The sequence below is a fragment of the Eleutherodactylus coqui genome, chromosome 13, assembly GCF_035609145.1.
Source record: "Eleutherodactylus coqui strain aEleCoq1 chromosome 13, aEleCoq1.hap1, whole genome shotgun sequence".
Lineage (NCBI taxonomy): Eukaryota > Metazoa > Chordata > Amphibia > Anura > Eleutherodactylidae > Eleutherodactylus > Eleutherodactylus coqui.
This window is the reverse complement of record NC_089849.1, coordinates 89184524-89205581: the sequence shown is the minus strand read 5'-3', so window position 1 is coordinate 89205581 and position 21058 is coordinate 89184524. Positions and strand designations below refer to the sequence as shown.

Genomic DNA, 21058 nt, shown 5'->3' with positions numbered 1-21058 from the left:
TTACAAAAAAGTTTTAATTTAGAAAAACACGTTGATTAAAAAAGCTCGATGAACCAATCACAGCAATTCAGTGAATAACATTATTGAATGGCTGTGATTGGTTCATCAAGAGCCGATTCTGATTGGCTGAACCACGGCGCTCTTGATCCAATCACTACATTCACTTGCTGAAGGCGGGGTATTCAAGCCCCGTTAGCAGGAAGAGAATGCTCTCTCAGCGCCGAGAACTACACGGAAGACTGCCGGAGCTCCGCAGCCCAGCGTGAGGGACCCAAACGCCGCCTGCTAGGAGAGTATTGTTTTTTTTCATGTAGTGTAGCTAGGGCTAATTTTTGAGGAAACATGTTAGTACAGTACTGTACAATTGCACTCCTAACACCAGTGCGAACACATTGATGACACTGAGGACAAATGATCTAGTAGATGCCAGTACTGTTGCATCTTGTCTACACCGGAAGTAGAGGTGTAGACATGGGTTGGCAGGATACAGCAGTAGGGAAGGGCCAGGCTGACAGCTGTACATGCCCCTCTGGCATGCATGCTTCCTAGCGGCTTTTTCACAGCTGCCGTCTGCGGCATGCCATGTCAGCTGCTGGAGAACCTGTGACTCTCCCCCCACCGGCGGTCTCAGACTTTCACAGCTGTCAGCTCCTGACGAACCTGTTAGTGTCCTGCCGCCGCCATTGGCGGGATGGCATCTTCGCTCACCACCTCCCTGTCACATTTGTGGATGTCTCCCATGGCATCCTCCATCCACGCTGAAACCAGGAAACCCCCCACCCTCTCTCCCCTACACCATCTCCCATGCCGTCCTCGTTGAGCTTCCTCCGAACGGAGCTGTCCAGGGCCCTGCTGTGCTGGCTCATCGGCGCTGCCGTTCTCCCCAATCTCCCTGCAGCCACTGCACAGGGGGACCACTGTCACTTTAGTAGCAGTAGCGTCCGCAGCTTCAGGGCCGGCCCCACTTCCAGTGGCATATGTCTGTGTGGGGCCTGGGAGGATGAAGCAGGAGGTCCAGCTCAGGAGAGCACGTCTGCGACAGCCAATCAGCTGCTGGGGGTGTGTCCTTCAACTTAGCCCTGGCAATGCATGTCTCCACACATTATTCTGGTGGAGACAAGATACAAGAGTACCGTAGATGTCACCTGCAGTCCTATGTAGCACCACAGATAACACACAGTACTGAAAGGTAGTTTGGTGTGTTTTTTGGAATGTCTAGAACAAATTAATTGGATTTACATTGATTCCCATGAAAATAATTACCTCTAGTAGCAACGATTTCAGGTAAAGCCGATTGCTTTCGGACGGATTACAAACGTTAGTAGAGGTTTTACTGTATTCTGTTTTGTCCTTAAAGGGGCTTTCTGGGAAAAAGCTACAGACGATCTATCCTCAGGATAGGCCATCAATAGATCAATGGTTACTCAACGGGCAGCTGCCGCTCAGGATCCCCGGCAATGAGCTGATCACCCAGCCTGCTATCAGTAGATCGGGGCCAGATGTTGTCATAAGGGGAGGGATCAGAAGTGCCATAGCTGGCATCAGTGGGTTTTACATTTTTGTATCCAACCCTGCTGTTGAAGGCAGAAGTGCCTGAACTGTAATAACTGCTTCAGCTTTCAATGGAGTGAAGCAAGCTACGGCACTTCTGCTTCCGTCCCCTATGACGACCTCCGGCTCCACGGCACTGACAGTAGGCTGATCAATCAGCTCATCGCCATGAATCCGAAGCGACAGGTCCCCAGTGATTAACTATTTATGACCCACCTTGCGGATAAATCATCAATAATTTTTGCCTGGAAAATCCCTTTAACTATTGACCACAGCATTTAAGGGGTTAAACAGCCAAGCTCAACGTGTGTTAGGTGTAATATACTCAATATAAGTGGAGTAGGCTTACATTGCCTCCAACATCCGCTATACACAGGGGTTGGGAAGGGGTCAGAAGCATAACTAGCATGGGACTTTTAATTATCCTAAAAGAACAGACCAGACAAATTACAGTCCTGTAGCCCGAAGTCGACCAAAATCATTTCCCAGCTGCTCCTCCGAGGCCACATTTCATAGCGACCTGCTCAGAAGCGGACCTTGGTCCAGACCCCTCACACCTTGTGGCTTACTTGTCCTCTGTGAGCAGTACATTTCCGCTGCGTGAACCAGGTCTGTAATTATGTGTAATGCAATGTATTTAGAGTACAGTTCTGCAGAACAAGCTGGAAAATGATCATAATTATTACTGTAGCACAGAGCTGCCCGGGATACACTGGAAAAGTTTTAACTAAACTGTAGGGAAAACTGAAGTGTGCGCTGAGGGGGTTAAAACGTACATACACTTGCAAATGACTTTTCGGAACAAGCTGTCGTGTGTACATGAGGCATGACATTATTTCTGGTCACTGTATGACTTCTGTCCTGTATTTATCATCCCTTTTCCCTATTGCAGACTGTATATCTAATTTTCAGTTCTCTTTGAGCTAGTGGGACGAGACTACTACTATGTCTTCTATATGCTGTGCACAGAAAATAGCAAAATGCCTCTCTGTAGCACATGCAGACACAGTATAATCATGCAGCACATTAGACAGCAGTACTGAGCAGTGTAGATGCGATTTTTAAAATTTGGCACCTTTCTTGCAAATGGCTTCTTTTGAGTTATGTACTCCCACCCATTCTTAGATGGTCCCCCTCCTCTCCGGCTGATGTCACTACAAATTGCAGAGAAATCCAGTGCTTGCACAGCATAAGTTTGAGAACGGAAATCCTAATGACAGGTTCCCTTTAAACCCAAGCTATGACCCTAATCATAAACTGTAACACAACTATGAGACCCTAAACCCAATTCATAACCCCCCCCCCCAACCACAAATCCTAACCATAATCACAGGCTACAACACTAAATTCAAACTGCACTCCTAATCACAATCACTTACTCTAACTAGAATCATGAATGCTATCCCTAATCCCCCAAACTGATTTTAGGATCAGCCAATGCATAGGGGTCTCCTAATGTGTCCGTGGCCTCAGGAAAAAGAAGATTGGGTATGTTAGGTTACCGGAGGAGATACAATGCTGTCAGAGGGGTTAGGTGATGGCTTATTCACTGTACCATTGTAAAAACATCTATAGTTCTTAGGGGAGCATGGATGGACTTCTAAGTTTCCTCACTCCCCTTCTAGGTGCTCTCATTCTAAAAATATGCATGCTTGGCCGTGTGTGAACGTTCATGGTGGAGTTAGGAGGAATATCTGTTAGCTGAGCAAGTGTTCAACCAACAGCTATCTAACAGACTCATCCAGTTATGAGAATGCGTAGCTAAATGTAAACTAGCACCTATTGACCCGGAACCTGCAAGGAAAGCACGGGCATCCCGGCCTGCTGGCACCCACCATTGTGAGCATTCCATCTGCCCGTCACCTGGTCCTCAGTCAATGCTCTGGTGCTCCTCATAAAACTAAGCCCCCTCCCTCTTACCCTACATCTGTTGGAAAGTGTAGTCCTACAGTCCTGTCAGGAAGGGAGGAAGAGGATAACTTCTCCTTTTCCTTGAATTTCAGTAGACAATACTGCATAAAAATAAATGCTCTACCATAAATACGGCAAAATAGGACCTTACCTCAACATTCTCTTGGCTTCCTGGTGGGTTATCACAGCGTCGGTCACCGCTCGCCCACATTTCAGTGGGGTGCACCCTTGGAAGAGAGAAATACGGCATTATTCCTTGTGCAAACAATTCCGATAAACAATTATTAAGTCATACGGTATAAAGTACAATGTGTACAGCCAGTCAATTAGACAAAAATAACTTTTAATTTGATTAAGGGGTGAAATAAGTACCCCCCACCCACAATGAAGCGTGCAGCCACTTTACCAGCAATTACAGAGCCCAGGGGTGGCGCCGCTTATCTCAGTAGCATTCCCTTTTTTCCTGGCAGCTCCTAGAAGTTTATATTTTTAGACAGTGGACGTGGGCAGCCCGCACTGCTCTTTGACTTTTAAGTACTCGATGGACGGGGTTAACTCCTTCTCAGCCAGGAGCCTGTAGCTGTTTGCCTGGGAGCCTATCGCCGGGCCGCTAAGACCAACCAATGCTTAATAACCACCAAGAAGGCATGAAAGAAATGGCAAATTCTCATTAAATCAAAACAGCTGTAATTAATTTTGAGCCAAGAATGTTCTGCCAGAAGAGAGAAGTCCCCGCGGACTGAATGACTGACATTAGCGCCCCTTTCCTACTGTCAGGTGTGCATCTCATCAGCAGCCCTCAGGGGGCATCATCACAGTCCCTGTGAGAGGAGGGCACAAACCCAGCGGGACTGGCATCAGGCGAACCTACCTGACAGCACGCGCCGTAATTACATATATACAAAGCTGCTGCTTCCTATGTGCTGCAAGACACAGCAAGGCGATGAGCCCGAGACATGGGGAGTAAGAGTTCGGGCTGGAGGCGGTTTGTTTAGTCTTAGCCCTTGTAATCTTCCTAAAGTATTGCTGCTTTTTCTCCCCTTTTGGCTGCCTTATGCTCCTTGATGACAGACGATGGGGACGATCACCCACCTTTTTGCAGACATGCTCCTGTAGTTATGTGATCATCAACCACTCCTATTACTTTGTATTACAGATTTGATATTGAGAACAATAAAAAGCTGCCAACACCCCCGGCAGTGCGCTCATATGGGTTGTCAGCCAGCTTTTCCAAACTTCACAATTCATAAGACTTCCAAAATGTTATCTCTAGATAGACTGTAGGACTAGACTGCTCAGCCATAACTTTCAGAAGTCATGCACCCTTATTGGCTGCTAGCTAGCTCTCCGAATTCCTGACTGGGTAGCCTGTAGTTATGTGACTAGTAATTATTAGGAAATTATAGTACCAGTGTTTATAGTGGTGCTACATGCACGTCACGCACACAGCACTGCTACATGCACGTCACAAACATACAGCTCTGCTACATGCACATCACACACACAGTATTGCTACATGCATGTCACAAACATACAGTACTGCTACATGCACGTCACAAACATACAGCTCTGCTATATGCACGTCACATGCACAGCACTGCTACATGCACGTCACACACACAGCACTGCTACATGCACGTCACACACACAGCACTGCTACATGCACGTCACACACACAGCACTGCTACATGCACATCACACACACAGTACTGCTACATGCATGTCACAAACATACAGTACTGCTACATGCATGTCACAAACAAACAGCTCTGCTACATGCACGTCACACACACAGCGCTGCTACATGCACGTCACACACACAGCACTGCTACATGCACGTCACACACAGCGCTGCTACATACACGTCACACACAGCGCTGCTACATACACGTCACACACACAGCGCTGCTACATACACGTCACACACACAGCGCTGCTACATGAATGTCACACACACAGCGCTGCTACATGCACGTCACACACACAGCGCTGCTACATGCACGTCACACACACACACAGAACTGCTACATGCACGTCAAAAACATACAGTAATGCTACCGGTACATGCATGTCACAAATATACAGCTTTGCTACATGCACGACACAAACACACAGTATTGCTACATGCATGTGAAACACACAGCACTGCTACATGCACGTCACAAACACACAGCACTGCTACATGCACGTCACAAACATACAGCACTGCTACATCCACGTAACAAACGTACAGTATTGTACATGCACGTCACACACACAAGCACTGCTACATGCACGTCACACACACAGCACTGCTACATGCACGTCACACACACAGCACTGCTACATGCACGTCACACACACAGCACTACTACATGCACGTCACACACACAGCACTGCTATAAGCACATCACACACACAGCGCTGCTACATGCCTGTCACACACACAGCGCTGTTACATGCCTGTCACACACACAGCGCTGTTACATGCCTGTCACACACACAGCGCTGTTACATGCTTGTCACACACACAGTGCTGTTACATGCCTGTCACACACACAGCGCTGCTACATGCCTGTCACATACACAGTGCTGCTACATGCACGTCACATACACAGTGCTGCTACATGCACGACACACACACAGCGCTGCTACATGCACGACACACACACAGTGCTGCTACATGCACGTCACACACACAGTGCTGCTACATGCACGTCACACACACAGCGCTGCTACATGCACGTCACACACACAGCGCTGCTACATGCACGTCACACACACAGCGCTGCTACATGCACGTCACACACACAGCGCTGCTACATGTATTGTTCATCCCATACAACAGGGATCAGAAGCAACACAGCAGTGAAGATAAAGGACCTGTGATGACATCATCATTATGCTCCGCCCCCGATTGCATGACAGTGATGCTCATCCCGAGTAAAGGACTTACATGCTCCGCCCCTGATCATATAACGGTTACATCATCAAAGGTACTGCATCCTTGTGCATATTAAGGGCGGACTACAAACCCCCTGCGGCTTCAGTTGATATAGAATACTAAGGAACATCTAGCCGGACAGCAGCTGTGTGCATACAAGACCTATGAGGATGTCACTGTCATGTGATCAGGGGCGGAGCATGTAACTCCCTTACTGCGGGTGAAGCACCTTTGATGATGTCATCATCATGTGATCAGGGGCGGAGCATGTAAGTCACTCACAAACCCACTCACGCACACACGGACGGCCAGGTTGTCGTTAGTAGTTTGTTACATCCTGTCCGTTTATTGCTTTTCATATCTAGACAGATAAGTTATTCAGAGCAATGGGAAGGGTGGGTTGTATCACCAGCAAAAACTGCAATACACATATTGGATGTCAACAAGCTTTCCCAAATTCCTGATTAATAAGCCCCCTGCTACTATTATATAACTACACAGGGCTCAAGGACAGCTCGGTGGCATCACCTGCAGGAACTGTAGTGCTCATACATTGGAGGCCAGCCAGCTCGTCCAAACTCCACACTGGCCAATAGTTATAAGCATGCGGTATGCTTATAATTACAGATCAGCCAGTCAGAGCACTAGGAAAGCTTGGTGACATCTGTAGGATCTGTAATGTGCCCATAGTGGATGTCACCTTTCCCAAGGTCCTGACAGGTAAGCTTCTTCCTGCCCCTGTTACATTATATTACTGAACGGATCTGCTTGGAAAGCTGGGTGATGTGTCTTGCAGATGTCAAGCATCCATTCTGGTTGTTAGCCAGCTTTCCCAAACTCCTACCAGGGTGGTGTCTACCTATGTAATATATTCCCCAGTCCTATTGCATAAATAGACAGCTTTGTCATTCAGGGCACAAGTAGAGCTGGGGAAATCTCCTGCGGAAGCTGTATTGTACATTAATTACGAATGTGCACTCTGCAAACTTATGGTCAGATGGAGATGCCCATATCCCTACTCTAGTCTATGGCCAAATGAGCAAAGCTTCAAATCCTTTTCCAAACCCCTTCCTTAGAGCCACCGTTACATGCTAAAATTCTGCTTGACTGCAGCGACCACTAGGGGGTGCTCATCAGATAAGGATCTATCATCCATGGAAGTCAATAATATATCTGTATGTACTAAGCTGCCGCTAATGGTGACAACAGGCAGACAGAACTTTACTATTTCTCTGTATGACTATGCAGGAGATTTGGAGCTCGGTATTAGCCAATTAAATAACACAGATTGCTCCATAGACATCCCATCCATTTGTATTATTAACTATCCAGAAATAACAGTCTGCCGTCTCCTCTCATCAATCTTACCAGATGTCAACTAATAATAATCCGTGGCATAGAGGTAGAATTCCCATAAAAGTGACACAGAAATATACAGTGCAATAACCCTGGCATGAGAGCGCAGTCAGCGAGGAGCCATGAAAAGTCTGCTGTAGCACGAACAGCACATTCACTTCCAGTATCTACCATCCCGTACTTTATGTTAGTGTAAATATACTAATTTTAAAAACTATAAATGTAAAAAAAAAATCATTATTTTTAGCTTTTTACCCCCAATAAAACAAAACAAAAAACAGAAATAAAAAGTCAGTAAAAAAAAAAATATACAAAAATAGGCCTATGTGTGATGGAAAAAATGCTGCTAAATAATTTTGGTAGCTGAAGGTAAAAAAAATAGAGCAGTAAAACCACCTCAAAGGTAAAATCCCTATAAGGTGTCTGGTCCTTAAGGGGTTAAAGGGGTATTCCAGGCACAGACTAACATTTTAAAATGTAACGTACATCATCAGTCCGCCTGAAAAATATCTCCACTTCCTCTGACATCTTGTCCGCTTTTGCTACTTCCTCCCTTGCCGTAGGCTGCAACATCCTGTGAACAGTGCATGATGGGAGGACAGAAGCACTGCGCTGTATTGCTCATGTGCAGTTCAGAGCGCAGCTTTATCTGGCGCTCAGTGAGAGGGAGGTTGGTGCTCCATTTTGCAGCATTTCTGCCATGTGTAAACATACTCCAGCGGTAATAGTGACCCCCAAGGCAGCCACAGCGGTAATAGTGACATCCTACAGCGGTCCCAGCGGTAATAGTGACATCCCACACTGGCCCCAGCGGTAATAGTGACATCCCACAGTGGACCCAGCGGTAATAGTGACATCCCACACTGGCCCCAGCGGTAATAGTGACATCCTACAGCAGTCCCAGCGGTAATAGTGACATCCTACAGCGGTCCCAGCGGTAATAGTGACATCCTACAGTGGTCCCAACGGTAAGAGTGACATCCCACAGCGGCCCCCTGTGTAATAGTAACATTCCACACTGGCCCCAGCGGTAAGAGTGACATCCCACAGCGGCCCCAGCGGTAGAAGTGACATCCCACACTGGCCCCAGCGGTAAGAGTGACATCCCACAGCGGCCCCAGCGGTAACAGTGACATCCCACACTGGCCCCAGCGGTAATAGTGACATCCTACAGCGGTCCCAGCGGTAAGAGTGACATCCCACAGCGGCCCCCTGTGTAATAGTAACATCCCACACTGGCCCCAGCGGTAAGAGTGACATCCCACAGCGGCCCCAGCGGTAGAAGTGACATCCCACACTGGCCCCAGCGGTAAGAGTGACATCCCACAGCGGCCCCAGCGACATCCCACACTGGCCCCAGCGGTAATAGTGACATCCTACAGCGGTCCCAGCGGTAATAGTGACATCCCACAGCGGCCCCAGCGGTAACAGTGACATCCAACACCGTCCCCAGCAGTAAGAGTGACATCCCACACTGGCCCCAGCGGTAAGAGTGACATCCCACAGCGGCCCCAGCGGTAATAGTGACATCCCACACTGGCCCCAGCGGTAATAGTGACATCCTACAGCGGTCCCAGCGGTAATAGTGACATCCTACAGCGGTCCCAGCGGTAAGAGTGACATCCCACAGCGGCCCCAGCGGTAATAGTGACATCCTACAGCGGTCCCAGCGGTAAGAGTGACATCCCACACTGGCCCCAGCGGTAAGAGTGACATCCCACACTGGCCCCAGCGGTAAGAGTGACATCCCACACTGGCCCCAGCGGTAAGAGTGACATCCCACACTGGCCCCAGCGGTAAGAGTGACATCCCACACTGGCCCCAGCGGTAAGAGTGACATCCCACACTGGCCCCAGCGGTAAGAGTGACATCCCACACTGGCCCCAGCGGTAAGAGTGACATCCCACACTGGCCCCAGCGGTAAGAGTGACATCCCACACTGGCCCCAGCGGTAAGAGTGACATCCCACACTGGCCCCAGCGGTAAGAATGACATCCCACACTGGCCCCAGTGGTAATAGTGACATCCTACAGCGGCCCCAGCGGTAACAGTGACATCCCACACCGTCGCCAGCGGTAAGAGTGACATCCCATACTGGCCCCAGCGGTCATAGTGATATCCCACACCGGCCCCAGCAGTAATAGTGACATCCTACACCGGCCTTAGCGGTAAGAGTGACATCCCACAGCGGCCCCAGCAGTAATAGTGACATCCTACACCGGCCTCAGCGGTAAGAGTGACATCCCACACCGGCCCCAGCGGTCTTTACTGCAGTTCTAGCATTCCATTCACAAGCCAGGAAGCTTATGATAAATGTATTACTTGTGGTTATCAGTATGCAGTGCTGCATCTGTACCCGCATCCTATAGTCTCCTGAGAGCAATGTTATCTACAGTTTACCAACATAACCAATTACAAATTGCTGCAGTAACTATAGTTGAAGGCTGACATTTCAGCGCAGAGACATTTCCCTCCCAGAAGAAAATGTTCCTCTCCTGTTGCGAGTCCGGTCACTTCCGGGCATGAATTGTTAGCAGCAGCCGGAGTATATAGCACCACAGAGATGCGATATGTTCATGCCTTATCACAATGCCATCGCTCTGGCCTTAAGGACTGCAGCCTTTTGCACTGCATCTCTGCCGGTGGTGTATTAGCTCCCCCTTGTGGAGCAAATGCTTATGGCAATGCAGACATTTGTCATGCGGTTTCAGGTTTAAAAAATCTCTGTATACTAAACAGAAGCGTATAATGCCTCCCTAAGAGGGGAGCTGATTTAATTGTCCCAAAGTCTTTATGATTTATACAGACCACAGACCTCGTTGCTGCACTCACCACCACCACCATCATCATCATCATCAGGAGAAGCCGATTTACTGTACCCCACAGGATCAGCTCCCTCTCCTCTTGAATATTGTGTGCTGTGGAGAGACGCTGCTCATTCTACTCTGTAACTCCCAGGCCCTGACCTCCCACTAGTCTCCATTCACCTGTCTTTTCCTTAGTACAGGCCTCCATGAGAACAAGCCACAGTACAAGTCGCTGCTGAACCCGGCATGTAGAGACAACATATACATTACATGTAGTATTCCGGAAATAAGGGAGATGGAATAAAACCTATTGGAAGACTCTTTGTACAAGCCTTGTAACAATGACTGGGAATTTAAAGCAAAGCCAGACTCCATTCCAATAGGTGGCACTGTGGAGGTATTATTCCATCTCCCTTATTTGCATATTACCCAGAGGAGCATGAATGGCCTTTTTTTAATCATGTAGAATTACTGGAAACCTAAGGCTGGGCTCACACCACCGGATCAGATTCCACATTTGGGAGGCCTGCAGCAGATTCTGGCGGAGCGCTGCGGTCGGTGACCCTGCATACGGTCCTAACCTTCGCTAGCGGTCATGCACAGTGTAGGGTTTTGTTTATTTTGCTTGTATTTCCCGCGCAGTCGCTTAGCGTTGATACGGTTCCCGCAGCCCATATGCAATGTTAATCGCGTATGGGCTGCTGGTCAGATGCCTCCACTGACTTCAATGGCGGCTGACCGTTTGGAGTCCGTGGCAAAATAAAGCATGCTGCATTTTTTCTGCTGCTCGCGGAATATGCAATTTGTATTAACAAGTGTGAGGGAAAAAGCGAAACTACAAGCCGTTCAATGCCTGTGTTTTGCTGTGGAAAGTCCACGCGGATGGCGATTCTGCAACCAACCCACCCGTGTGAGACCCCCTTTACTTGGTAAATGACATGAAGTACAACTGTTCAATGTGTTTGTGGAAATGGAGGTGAACAAGAACTCTGCGTAGTTCGAAGCGCGTTCTCTGTTCCTGCTTTAAAAGGCACTTTTCAATAAAGCAGTAATACACTTTTCCCAAGTCTTTTTTACTGTGGATGTTCCTGCTGGAGGCCACCAGGACGGGGCGGGTGGATGTGACACAGGGAGTGTTCTCTGCGGCTGCCGTGTAGTGCGGGCTCCTAAGCACAGCTGAGCTTCTCTATTTTCTTTTTCCCTTTATGGTATACAATTATAGCAGCTCTGCTGTTTAGGAGCCTGGGAAAGCTGAGTGACAGCCCCCGTAATGGGTGTAATGGCAGACTTCCCACAAGAGGATAGCAGAGCATCGCAGCCCTACAAGAAGTACAAGGACTTCACTCAGAATCCATCTTGGTGGCACTATGGGAGTCCGTCCATCTGTTATTCTTGTATATGAATAAAGCTGCGGGGCAGTTCAGGGTTTCCATCTTTCTGTTCCGTTTTTAGAGGAGAGAAGCTGAAATAAAATGGGAAAAAAAGGATCCCCCCCCCCCCCACTAATATTAATGGGATTTAAAAAAACTGAAAGAAAACGGAGAGGTTCAATTCTTCACCATTTGCCTCCCTGCTAGTATACTAATTATATACACCTGGAATATATTGTATATACTCGAGTATAAGTCGAGTTTTTCAAAGCATTTTTTTATGATAAAAAATCCCCCTCGGCTTTATACTCGAGTGAGGTAAAAACCCAAACAAACGCAATACTCCCCTCCCAGACGGCGTCGGTGTCCCCGTCGCAATGGTCTCTCCAGCGGTGTGGCAAACTGCTTGAGAATTCTCCCCGCTGTCATCTCCCTGCTCGGCTTTGAATTCCCCAGCCGGCAGCGCTGTGTAACTAAGCGCTGTGATTGGATTGAGCGCCAGCCAATCACAGCCGGCGCTCGATAAACCAATCACAGCCATTCAGTGATGTCATTCACTGAATGATCGAGCGCCGTCTGTGATTGGCTGGCGCTCGATCCAATCACAGCTCTTAGTTACACAGCGCTGCCGGCTGGGGAATTCAAAGCTGAGCAGGGAGATGAGAGCGGGAAGAATTCTCAAGCAGCTTGCCACACCACTGGGGACACAGACACCGGCTGGGAGGTGAGCATCGCAGGCTTTTTTTTCATCTAGCATATACTCGAGTATAGCTCGGCTTATACTCGAGTCAATAAGTTTCACCAGTTTTTTGTGGTAAAACGTATTGACTCGGCTTATACTCAGGTCGGCTAATACTCGAGTATATAAGGTAAGTACTGAGCAGGCAGACAGCCCAAGTGTCAATTCGAACCAGCAACCTCCTGTACCCCAAGTGGCAGTCCTTCATACTGAGCTATTCAGCATGCTGGATAGCTCCCTCTGATTCTTAGGGCTCCTGTCCACGGGCGATGCAAAATCCCGTGGCGAATCTCCACCGCGGGAGCCGCCGCCTGGGAACAAGGGCCGGCAGACGAATCTCCGCGGTGAGCCTATGTGACAGATAGGCTCATTACGGAGAATCGAGGAAATTCGCAGCATGCTGCGAATTGCCGGCCGCAAGCGGAGAATCACTATGATTCTCCGTTTGTGGACAGGGGGCCTGTGCTTTCCATAGCAATGCTATGGAAAGCGTGCATTGCGTTCCCCGCGGCCGGATTATCGCCATGGGAAACGCAATTCAAAAACACCCATGGACAGGAGCCCTTAGTCTCCTGTTCGTTGCTCCTGGTTCTGTGTCTTCTTTGTCAAGTCCACCCTGTGTCTTGTTCCTTTCTAAATAAACCTCACCCTGCCACTACCTCCTTGCGTGATTATTCTGCTTCACAGCACGGTTTGGTCAAGCTTTACGTTACCTGCAAAACTCCTGTCTTCAATCGGACTAGGCTTTCCGCCTCAACCCTAGTACTGCAACTATCGACTACCTGCTGACGACCTCCAGCTTCCACCTGACTACTCTCCGGTCCCGTACGTCTACTACACCCGTAGCTGAGATTCTGTAACACTGTGTTGTACTGCATTGCTTGAGCTGTACTCATGATGATCTAAGAATACTAAGCAACACTACATCTCCCACAATGCACCACAGCAGAGCATACTTTTTTGTATAGCCCCTAAATCAGCAGGAGTTTTAAATTTCTTTAGCCTTACCTCAACTGTGAGTGCAGCTGTGGATGTGAGTGGAGTATAAGTTACCTGTAAACTGCTTGTGGTTCCCATAATCCTGTGAGCAGGGCACTGGGTAGAATTTGTGTTGGAGGGTCTCGTGTTGAGAAGCCAGGACCTCCATCCCCTCTCCAGTAGGGTAAGCCCAAAGAAAGTAAACAGCAGGAACTGCAAGGATCAATGCAAAGACACCCCACGCCAGAGGACTTCTCCATGACCTTCCTAATGCATGGCTTCTCTTTAAGCTGCAAGGAAAAATATATCATTTAAAGGGGTCACCTTGCCCTCCCCCCCCCATACACAATTGCTTTCAATGGGACCGCTCACACAGGCGCACACAGCTGCTCGATCGCAACGCTGAAAAGTGCCGCGATGTTCAAGTGGTGTATGTTCTATTTTGGGGCCTTTTTAAACTCTGTGCGTCACCTAATGAAATGGATGGGCAGAGTTTTCAGCGCTGCTCTGAACGCGGCACAACTTGGTACCGCGTCTTTGACAGGGTTAAACGCCCTAGCTACACTATGATAAAAAAAGCAATACTCACCTAGCAGGCGCTGTCCGGGTCCCTCCAAGAGATTGCTCTGATGGGTTCTCGAGCGCTGGCTCAGCCAATCAGAACCGGCGCTCGATGAACCAATCACAGCCATTTATAACTTTAACATTTCCTGTGCCTCATGCAAATTACTAGCGAGAGTCCAGTGGGCGGGCCGGACCATGTCTGCTAGCCTGAAGAGATCTCCAAACACCACCCCTCTCTACTACATGGTGCCACTGATCGTAGGACCAGAAGCTGGGGATCAGCGGCACGTGCACAGTGGAATCTGCCCACAAGAGGTACATCATCTCCACATTACTGCAGCAGAGAAGGGGCGGAGTTTGGGGCGGTCCGTAGGCCAACAGAAAATGCCTGGCCCGCTCCTCAGTAATTTGCATGAGGCGCAGGAAGTTTAAAAACCGTCATTTTAAAGTTATGCTTTGCCCAGGATGTCTAACAAATTAACTGTGGAAATGTGCATGTCATCACTGTTGTAACGGTGTAGGGGAGGGGTCCAACCCTTACCTGTCACAGGACGTAAACTTACGTCCAGGGTGGGAAACAGTTCGCACAAACGGACGCACGTTTACTACTGAGCTCGCTCCACCCACAGCGGAAGCTGGCTATGGCTGACAGCTGGCCTCTTCTGCAACAGCGGGGATCGGTGAGAACACTGATCCTCGCTGTTAACCCCCTACATGCCACAATCCATGTTGATTGCGGCATTTAAGTGGTTCACAGAGGGAGGGCGCTCATTCCATGATGTCATTTCCCCCACCCGATATGGAATTACACAGGGCCAATGTGTTGCAATGGCAACCGGACACAAGAAAATGCCATCTGCGTCTGCCCTTGCCAATGATCACTAAATAATAGCAATAATACATAGCACTACATAGGTACTGCAATGCATTATCATAGCGATCATAGGTGCACAGGTTCAAGTCCCATACAGGGACATAAAAATACACATAGAAGAAAAAAGAAACTTTTTTGGTGCACTTTCCCCTCTGTGTATAAAAAAAAAAAACACATTTGGTATCGTCGCGTCCATATTAAACTGTGTTAAAAAACAGTGCTTTTTTTGTTAATTTTGCCTCCCAAAAAGACCTCATGAAACTCAGTCGATGGTAAAATAAACAAGTTCTGGAAATTTGAATGCAGCGATGCAATAAAAAAATGTCCAAATAAAGTTAAAAATATATATAATTTTGGTATTGTTATAATCGTATTAACCAACTGAAAAAATGTATCGTGTCATTTATGCTAATAATTGACACTAAGAAAAAAATTTTAAAAATTAAAAAAAACCTTTTATTAATATTTTGGAGGGCGGGAATAAAAAAACAAAGTTATGCAATGCATTACATGTACGCAAAAACCAAATGCTCATACGGCTGTGTCGACGAAGAAACAAAAAGGTTATTATAGCCCATGAAAAGGGGATATGAGCATAACAAAAACATCATTGCGTCCTTAGAATCAGAATAGGCCATGCCCTTAAGGGGTTAAAGGAGTAGTACCAAGATTACATATTAGCCACCTCCCATGAGATAGCTTCCTGATCGGTGGGTCAGCGCTGCCGCCCCAACCAGTGCTGGACATGCAAGTGCACTAACACTCCATTCTATTTCAGTTGGACTGTGGAGATAGGGGGACATGCAGAGGGGGACACGGGACCTCTGATCTCACAGATGAGACCCCCACCAATCAGCAAGTTATCCTCTGTCCTGTGAATAGGTTATAACTTATGATCTTGGTACAACACCTTCAGGTGACGACGCGGAGTCCGCAATGTCCTTTGCGGACGAGCTGCGGGTCGGACGGATTCCATTGACTTCAATGAAAGCCGTTGGTGAGGTATCCACACAAAAATGGAGCATGCTGCATTTTTTTTTCCAGGCGAGCAGAAAGCGCAATTGATTTCAGCTCGTATGGAGGATCTCCATAGTAAGTAGCGTGCGGTATTTGCTGCGGATTCGCAGTGCGAACGCCGACAGCAGATTCCGCAGCAAATCTGTTCGCCCGTGGGCAGGAGCCCAAAATGGGAAACCACTGAGTAACACTGACATGGAAAAGGACTTGGGCATTTTAGGTTTGGAGGTGTAAGCTTAACTGGAGCAACCAGCGTCAGGCAGCTGCTGCCAAGCCAAATAGGATCATGGGGGCATCAGAAGAGGTCTAGCGGCACATGATGAGAACATTGTTCTTCCTCCTTACAAGTCACTGATCAGACCACACATGGAATATTGTGTACAGTTTGGGGCACCGGTACTCATGAAGGACATATCAGAGCTTGAGGGGGTACAAAGGCAACTAAAGTAATAAATGGAATGGGTGGACTACAATAGCCAGAGAGGTTATCAAAATTGGGGTTATTTAGTTTAGATGAAAGACGGCTGAGGGGCGACCTAATAACTATGTATAATATATCAGGGGACAATACAGAGATCTCTCCCATCATCTATTTATACCCAGGACTGTAGCAAGGGGGCGCTCTAATAACTATGTATGGATATATCAGGGGACAATACAGAGATCTCTCCCATCATCTATTATACCCAGGACTGTAACAAGGAGGCGCTCTAATAACTATGTATAATATATCATGGGACAATACAGAGATCTCTTCCATCATCTATTTATACCCAGGACTGTAACAAGGGGGCGCTCTAATAACTATGTATAATATATCAGGGGACAATACAGAGATCTCTTCCATCATCTATTTATACCCAGGACTGTAACAAGGGGGCTCTCTAATAACTATGTATAGATATATAAGGGAACAATACAGAGATCTCCCCAATCATCTATTATACCCAGGACTGTAACAAGGGGGCGTTCTAATAACTATGCATAATATATCAGGGGACAATACAGAGATCTCTCCTGTCATCTATTTATACCCAGGACTGTAAGACGGAGGCGCTCTAATAACTATCCATAATATATCAGGAGACAATACAGAGATCTCTCCCATCATCTATTATACCCAGAACTGTAAAAAGGTGGCGCTCTAATAACTATGCATAATATATCAGGGGACAATACAGAGATCTCTCCCGTCATCTACTTATACCCAGGACTGTAAGAAGGAGGCGCTCTAATAACTATCTATAATATATCAGGAGACAATACAGAGATCTCTCCCATCATCTATTTATACCCAGGACGGTAGCAAAGGGGGGGGGGGGGGGGGGGGCTGTAATAACTATGTATAAGTATATCAGGGGACAATACAGAGATCTCTCCTATCATTTATTATACAGAGGCCTGTAACAAGGGGGCGCTCTAATAATTATGTATAAATATATTATTGGTCAGTAGAGAGATCTCTCCCATCATCTATTTATGCCGAGGACTGTGACTGTGACAGACAGCGATCTAATAACTATGTATAGATATATCAGGGGACAATACAGAGATCTCTTCCATCATCTATTATACCCAGGACTGCAACAAAGGGGCGCTTTAATAACTATGTATAATATATCAGAGGACAATACAGAGATCTCTCCCATCATCTATTTATACCCAGGACTGTAACAAAGGGGAGCTCTAATAACTATGTATAGATATATCAGGGGTCAGTACAGGGCTCTCTCCCATTATCTATTATACCCAAGACTGTTACAAGGGGGCGCTCTAATAATTATGTATAAATATATCAGGGGACAATACAGAGATCTCTCCTATCATCTATTATACCCAGGACGGTAACAAGGGGGCGCTCTATTCATTCTGTATAAATATATCAGTGGTATATCAGTACAGAGATCTCTCCCATCATCTATTTATGCCCAGAAATGTGACTGTAACAGGGGGGGGGAGCACTCTAATAACTACCGTATATACCGGCGTATAAGGCGACGGGGCGTATAAGACGACCCCCCAACTGTCACCTTATACGCCGGTATACAGTGGAGAAAAAAAAATAAATTCATTACTCACCTCCCACGGCGTTCTGTCGCGCTCCGGCAGGATGTCGCTCGCTCCGGCAGGATGTCGCTCGCTCCTCGTCCCCGGCGCAGCATAGCTTTCTGAATGCGGGGCTTGAAATCCCCGCTTCCAGAAAGCTAATACACACGCCGGCAGCCATGACAGCATTGAATGGCTGTGATTGGCTAAAGCACACGTGGCTTCAGCCAATCACACTATTCAATGACATCATTGAATGGGTGTGATTGCTAACACGTGCGCCTTCAGCCAATCACACCCATTCAATGATGTCATTGAATAGTGTGATTGGCTGAAGCCACGTGTGCTTTAGCCAATCACAGCCATTCAATGCTGTCATGGCTGCCGGCGTGTGTATTAGCTTTCTGGAAGCGGGGATTTCAAGCCCCGCATTCAGAAAGCTATGCTGCGCCGGGGACGAGAAGCGAGCGACAGCCTGCCGGAGCGAGCGACATCCTGCCGGAGCGCGACAGAACGCCGTGGGAGGTGAGTAATAAATTTTTTTTTTTTACACTTTTTTTTTTTTGTATTACCGGCGCATAAGACGACCCCCGACTGCAGAGCAGATTTTTCGGGGTTCAAAAGTCGTCTTATACGCCGGTATATACGGTATGTATAAATATATCAGGGGACAATACAGAGATTTCTCCCATCATCTGTTTAGACCCAGGACTGTAACCAGGGGGCGCTCTAATAACTATGTATAAATATATCAGGGGACAATACAGAGATTTCTCCCATCATCTATTATACCCAGGACTGTAACCAGGGGGCGCTCTAATAACTATGTATAATATATCAGGGAACAATACAGAGATTCTCCCCCATCATCTATTTATACCCAGGACTGTAACAAGAGGGCGCTCTAATAACTATGTATAAATATATCAGTGGTATATCAGTACAGAGATCTCTTCCATCATCTATTTATGCCCAGAAATGTGACTGTAACAGGGCGGCACTCTAATAACTATGTATAAATATATCAGGGGACAATACAGAGATCTCTCCCATCATCTATTATACCCAGGACTGTAACAAGGGGGCGCTCTAATAACTATGTATAATATATCAGGGGACAATACAGAGATCTCTCCCATCATCTATTATACCCAGGACTGTAACAAGGGGGCGCTCTAATAACTATGTATAATATATCAGGGGACAATACAGAGATGTCTCCCACCATCTATTATACCCAGGACTGTAACAAGGGGGCACTCTAATAACTATGTATAGATATATCATGGGACAATACAGAGATCTCTCCCATCATCTGTTTATACCCAGGACTGTAACAAGGGGGCGCTCTAATAAATATGTATAATATATCAGGGGACAATACAGATATTTTGCACATCATTTATTTATACCCTGGACTGTAACAAGGGGGCGCTCTAATAACTATGTATAAATATATCAGTGGTCAGTACAGAGATCTCTCCCAAGACTGTACTGTAACAAGGGGGTGCTCTAATAAATATGTATACTATATCAGGGGACAATACAGATATTTTCCCATCATTTATTTATACCCTGTACTGTAACAAGGGGGTGCTCTAATAACTATGTATAGATATATCAAGAGACAATATAGGGATCTATCCTATCATCAGAATACTAAGGACCACCTGTCCGCCCATGAGTGAGTGAGTGAGTGATTTACATGATCCGCCCAGATCACATGACGGTGATGTCATCAAAGGTGATAAAGCATGCAGAGCCTGGCAGCAGCCGTATGCTTACAGGACATGTGATGATGTCACTGTCATGTGATCAGTCACCTGGGCTCTGTGTCCCTGAGTGAGTTACATGCCACGCCCCTGATCACATTACAGTGATGTCATCACTGGCCCTTCATCTTTGTGCAGATTACGGATGGACTACAAACCCACTGCAGCCTTAGTTGCTATGGAATACTAACGACAACCTGTCTGTAAGTGAGTGTGAGTTACATCACTGTCATGGGATCAGTCACCAGGGCTCTGAGCTCCACCCCTGATCACGACTGTGATGTCATCACAGGTCCTTCACCTTAATAAAAACCTGCAGTGGGACAGCAGCCTTGTGCTTACAGCACCTGTGATGATGTCACCATCATGTAATTAGTCACCTGTGTGGGAGGAGTCCAGGGTCACATGAATGGGGAGGGGGCTGGTTAGTGTGTGCAGGACTCTGCTGTGATGGTTGTAATCCCTGTTGTATGGGAAAAAAATGCATGTAGCAGAGCTATATGTGATGTACATGTAGCAGAGCTCCAACTCAGGTACTATAATTTCCTAATAAATACTAGTGAAAATACTAATGAACATCTGTCCGTCCATGAGTGAGTTACATGCTCCACCCCTGATGACATGACGGTGATGTCATCGCAGGTCTTGTAAGCACATGGCTGCCGTTTGTTAGTATTCCATAGCAACTGAGGCAGCAGGGGGTTTGTAGGGGATGTAGTCCGCCCTAAATCTGCACAGGGATGCAGGACCCTTGATGACATCACCATCATGTGATCAGCGGCGGAGCATGTAAAGCCGCCTGCACACGGGCGGAAATCCCGCGGCGGGATTTCCGGCGCTCAAAGCCTGCATAGGAGTGCATTACAATACGCACTCCTATGCAGACGGCCGCGGTTTGGGCGCGCGAAATGTCGCGCGGCAAACAATCCGCGGCATGTCCTATTTTCGTGCGGGGCTCGCAGAGCCTCGCACAGATACGTCACTCACCCGGCCGCCGGCTCCGATCTGCGCATGTGCCGGCTGCCCGGCAGCCGGCACATGAAAGAGCTGGGGCCGCCGGGCGCGGGTGAGTACGCGCTCGTCTCTGCAGGCGCTCAGGTCTGGTCCCGCGGCGAGAATTCTCACTCATTTGGCATGATGGACCTGTGAG

At 47.5% G+C, this 21058-nt stretch overlaps 2 protein-coding genes across 3 annotated transcripts in view; one reads left to right on the top strand and one right to left on the bottom strand.

Moving 5' to 3' along the window:
• OGFOD3 (2-oxoglutarate and iron dependent oxygenase domain containing 3) overlaps positions 1–21058 on the bottom strand; it is a 94521-nt gene that overhangs the window by 71985 nt on the left and 1478 nt on the right. For both annotated transcript variants that reach the window (XM_066588163.1, XM_066588164.1), the window contains exons 2-3: positions 13711–13925; positions 3614–3689 (exon numbers count right to left, since the gene is read on the bottom strand). In XM_066588163.1, the coding sequence (XP_066444260.1) occupies positions 3614–3689; positions 13711–13925 (291 nt within the window). The remainder of the gene's footprint in view (positions 1–3613; positions 3690–13710; positions 13926–21058) is intronic.
• The window catches only part of HEXD (hexosaminidase D), a 33679-nt gene continuing 32652 nt past the window's right edge, over positions 20032–21058 (top strand). Inside the window, exon 1 of the mRNA XM_066588162.1 lies at positions 20032–20111. The gene's annotated coding sequence lies outside the window, so the exon portion shown is untranslated. The remainder of the gene's footprint in view (positions 20112–21058) is intronic.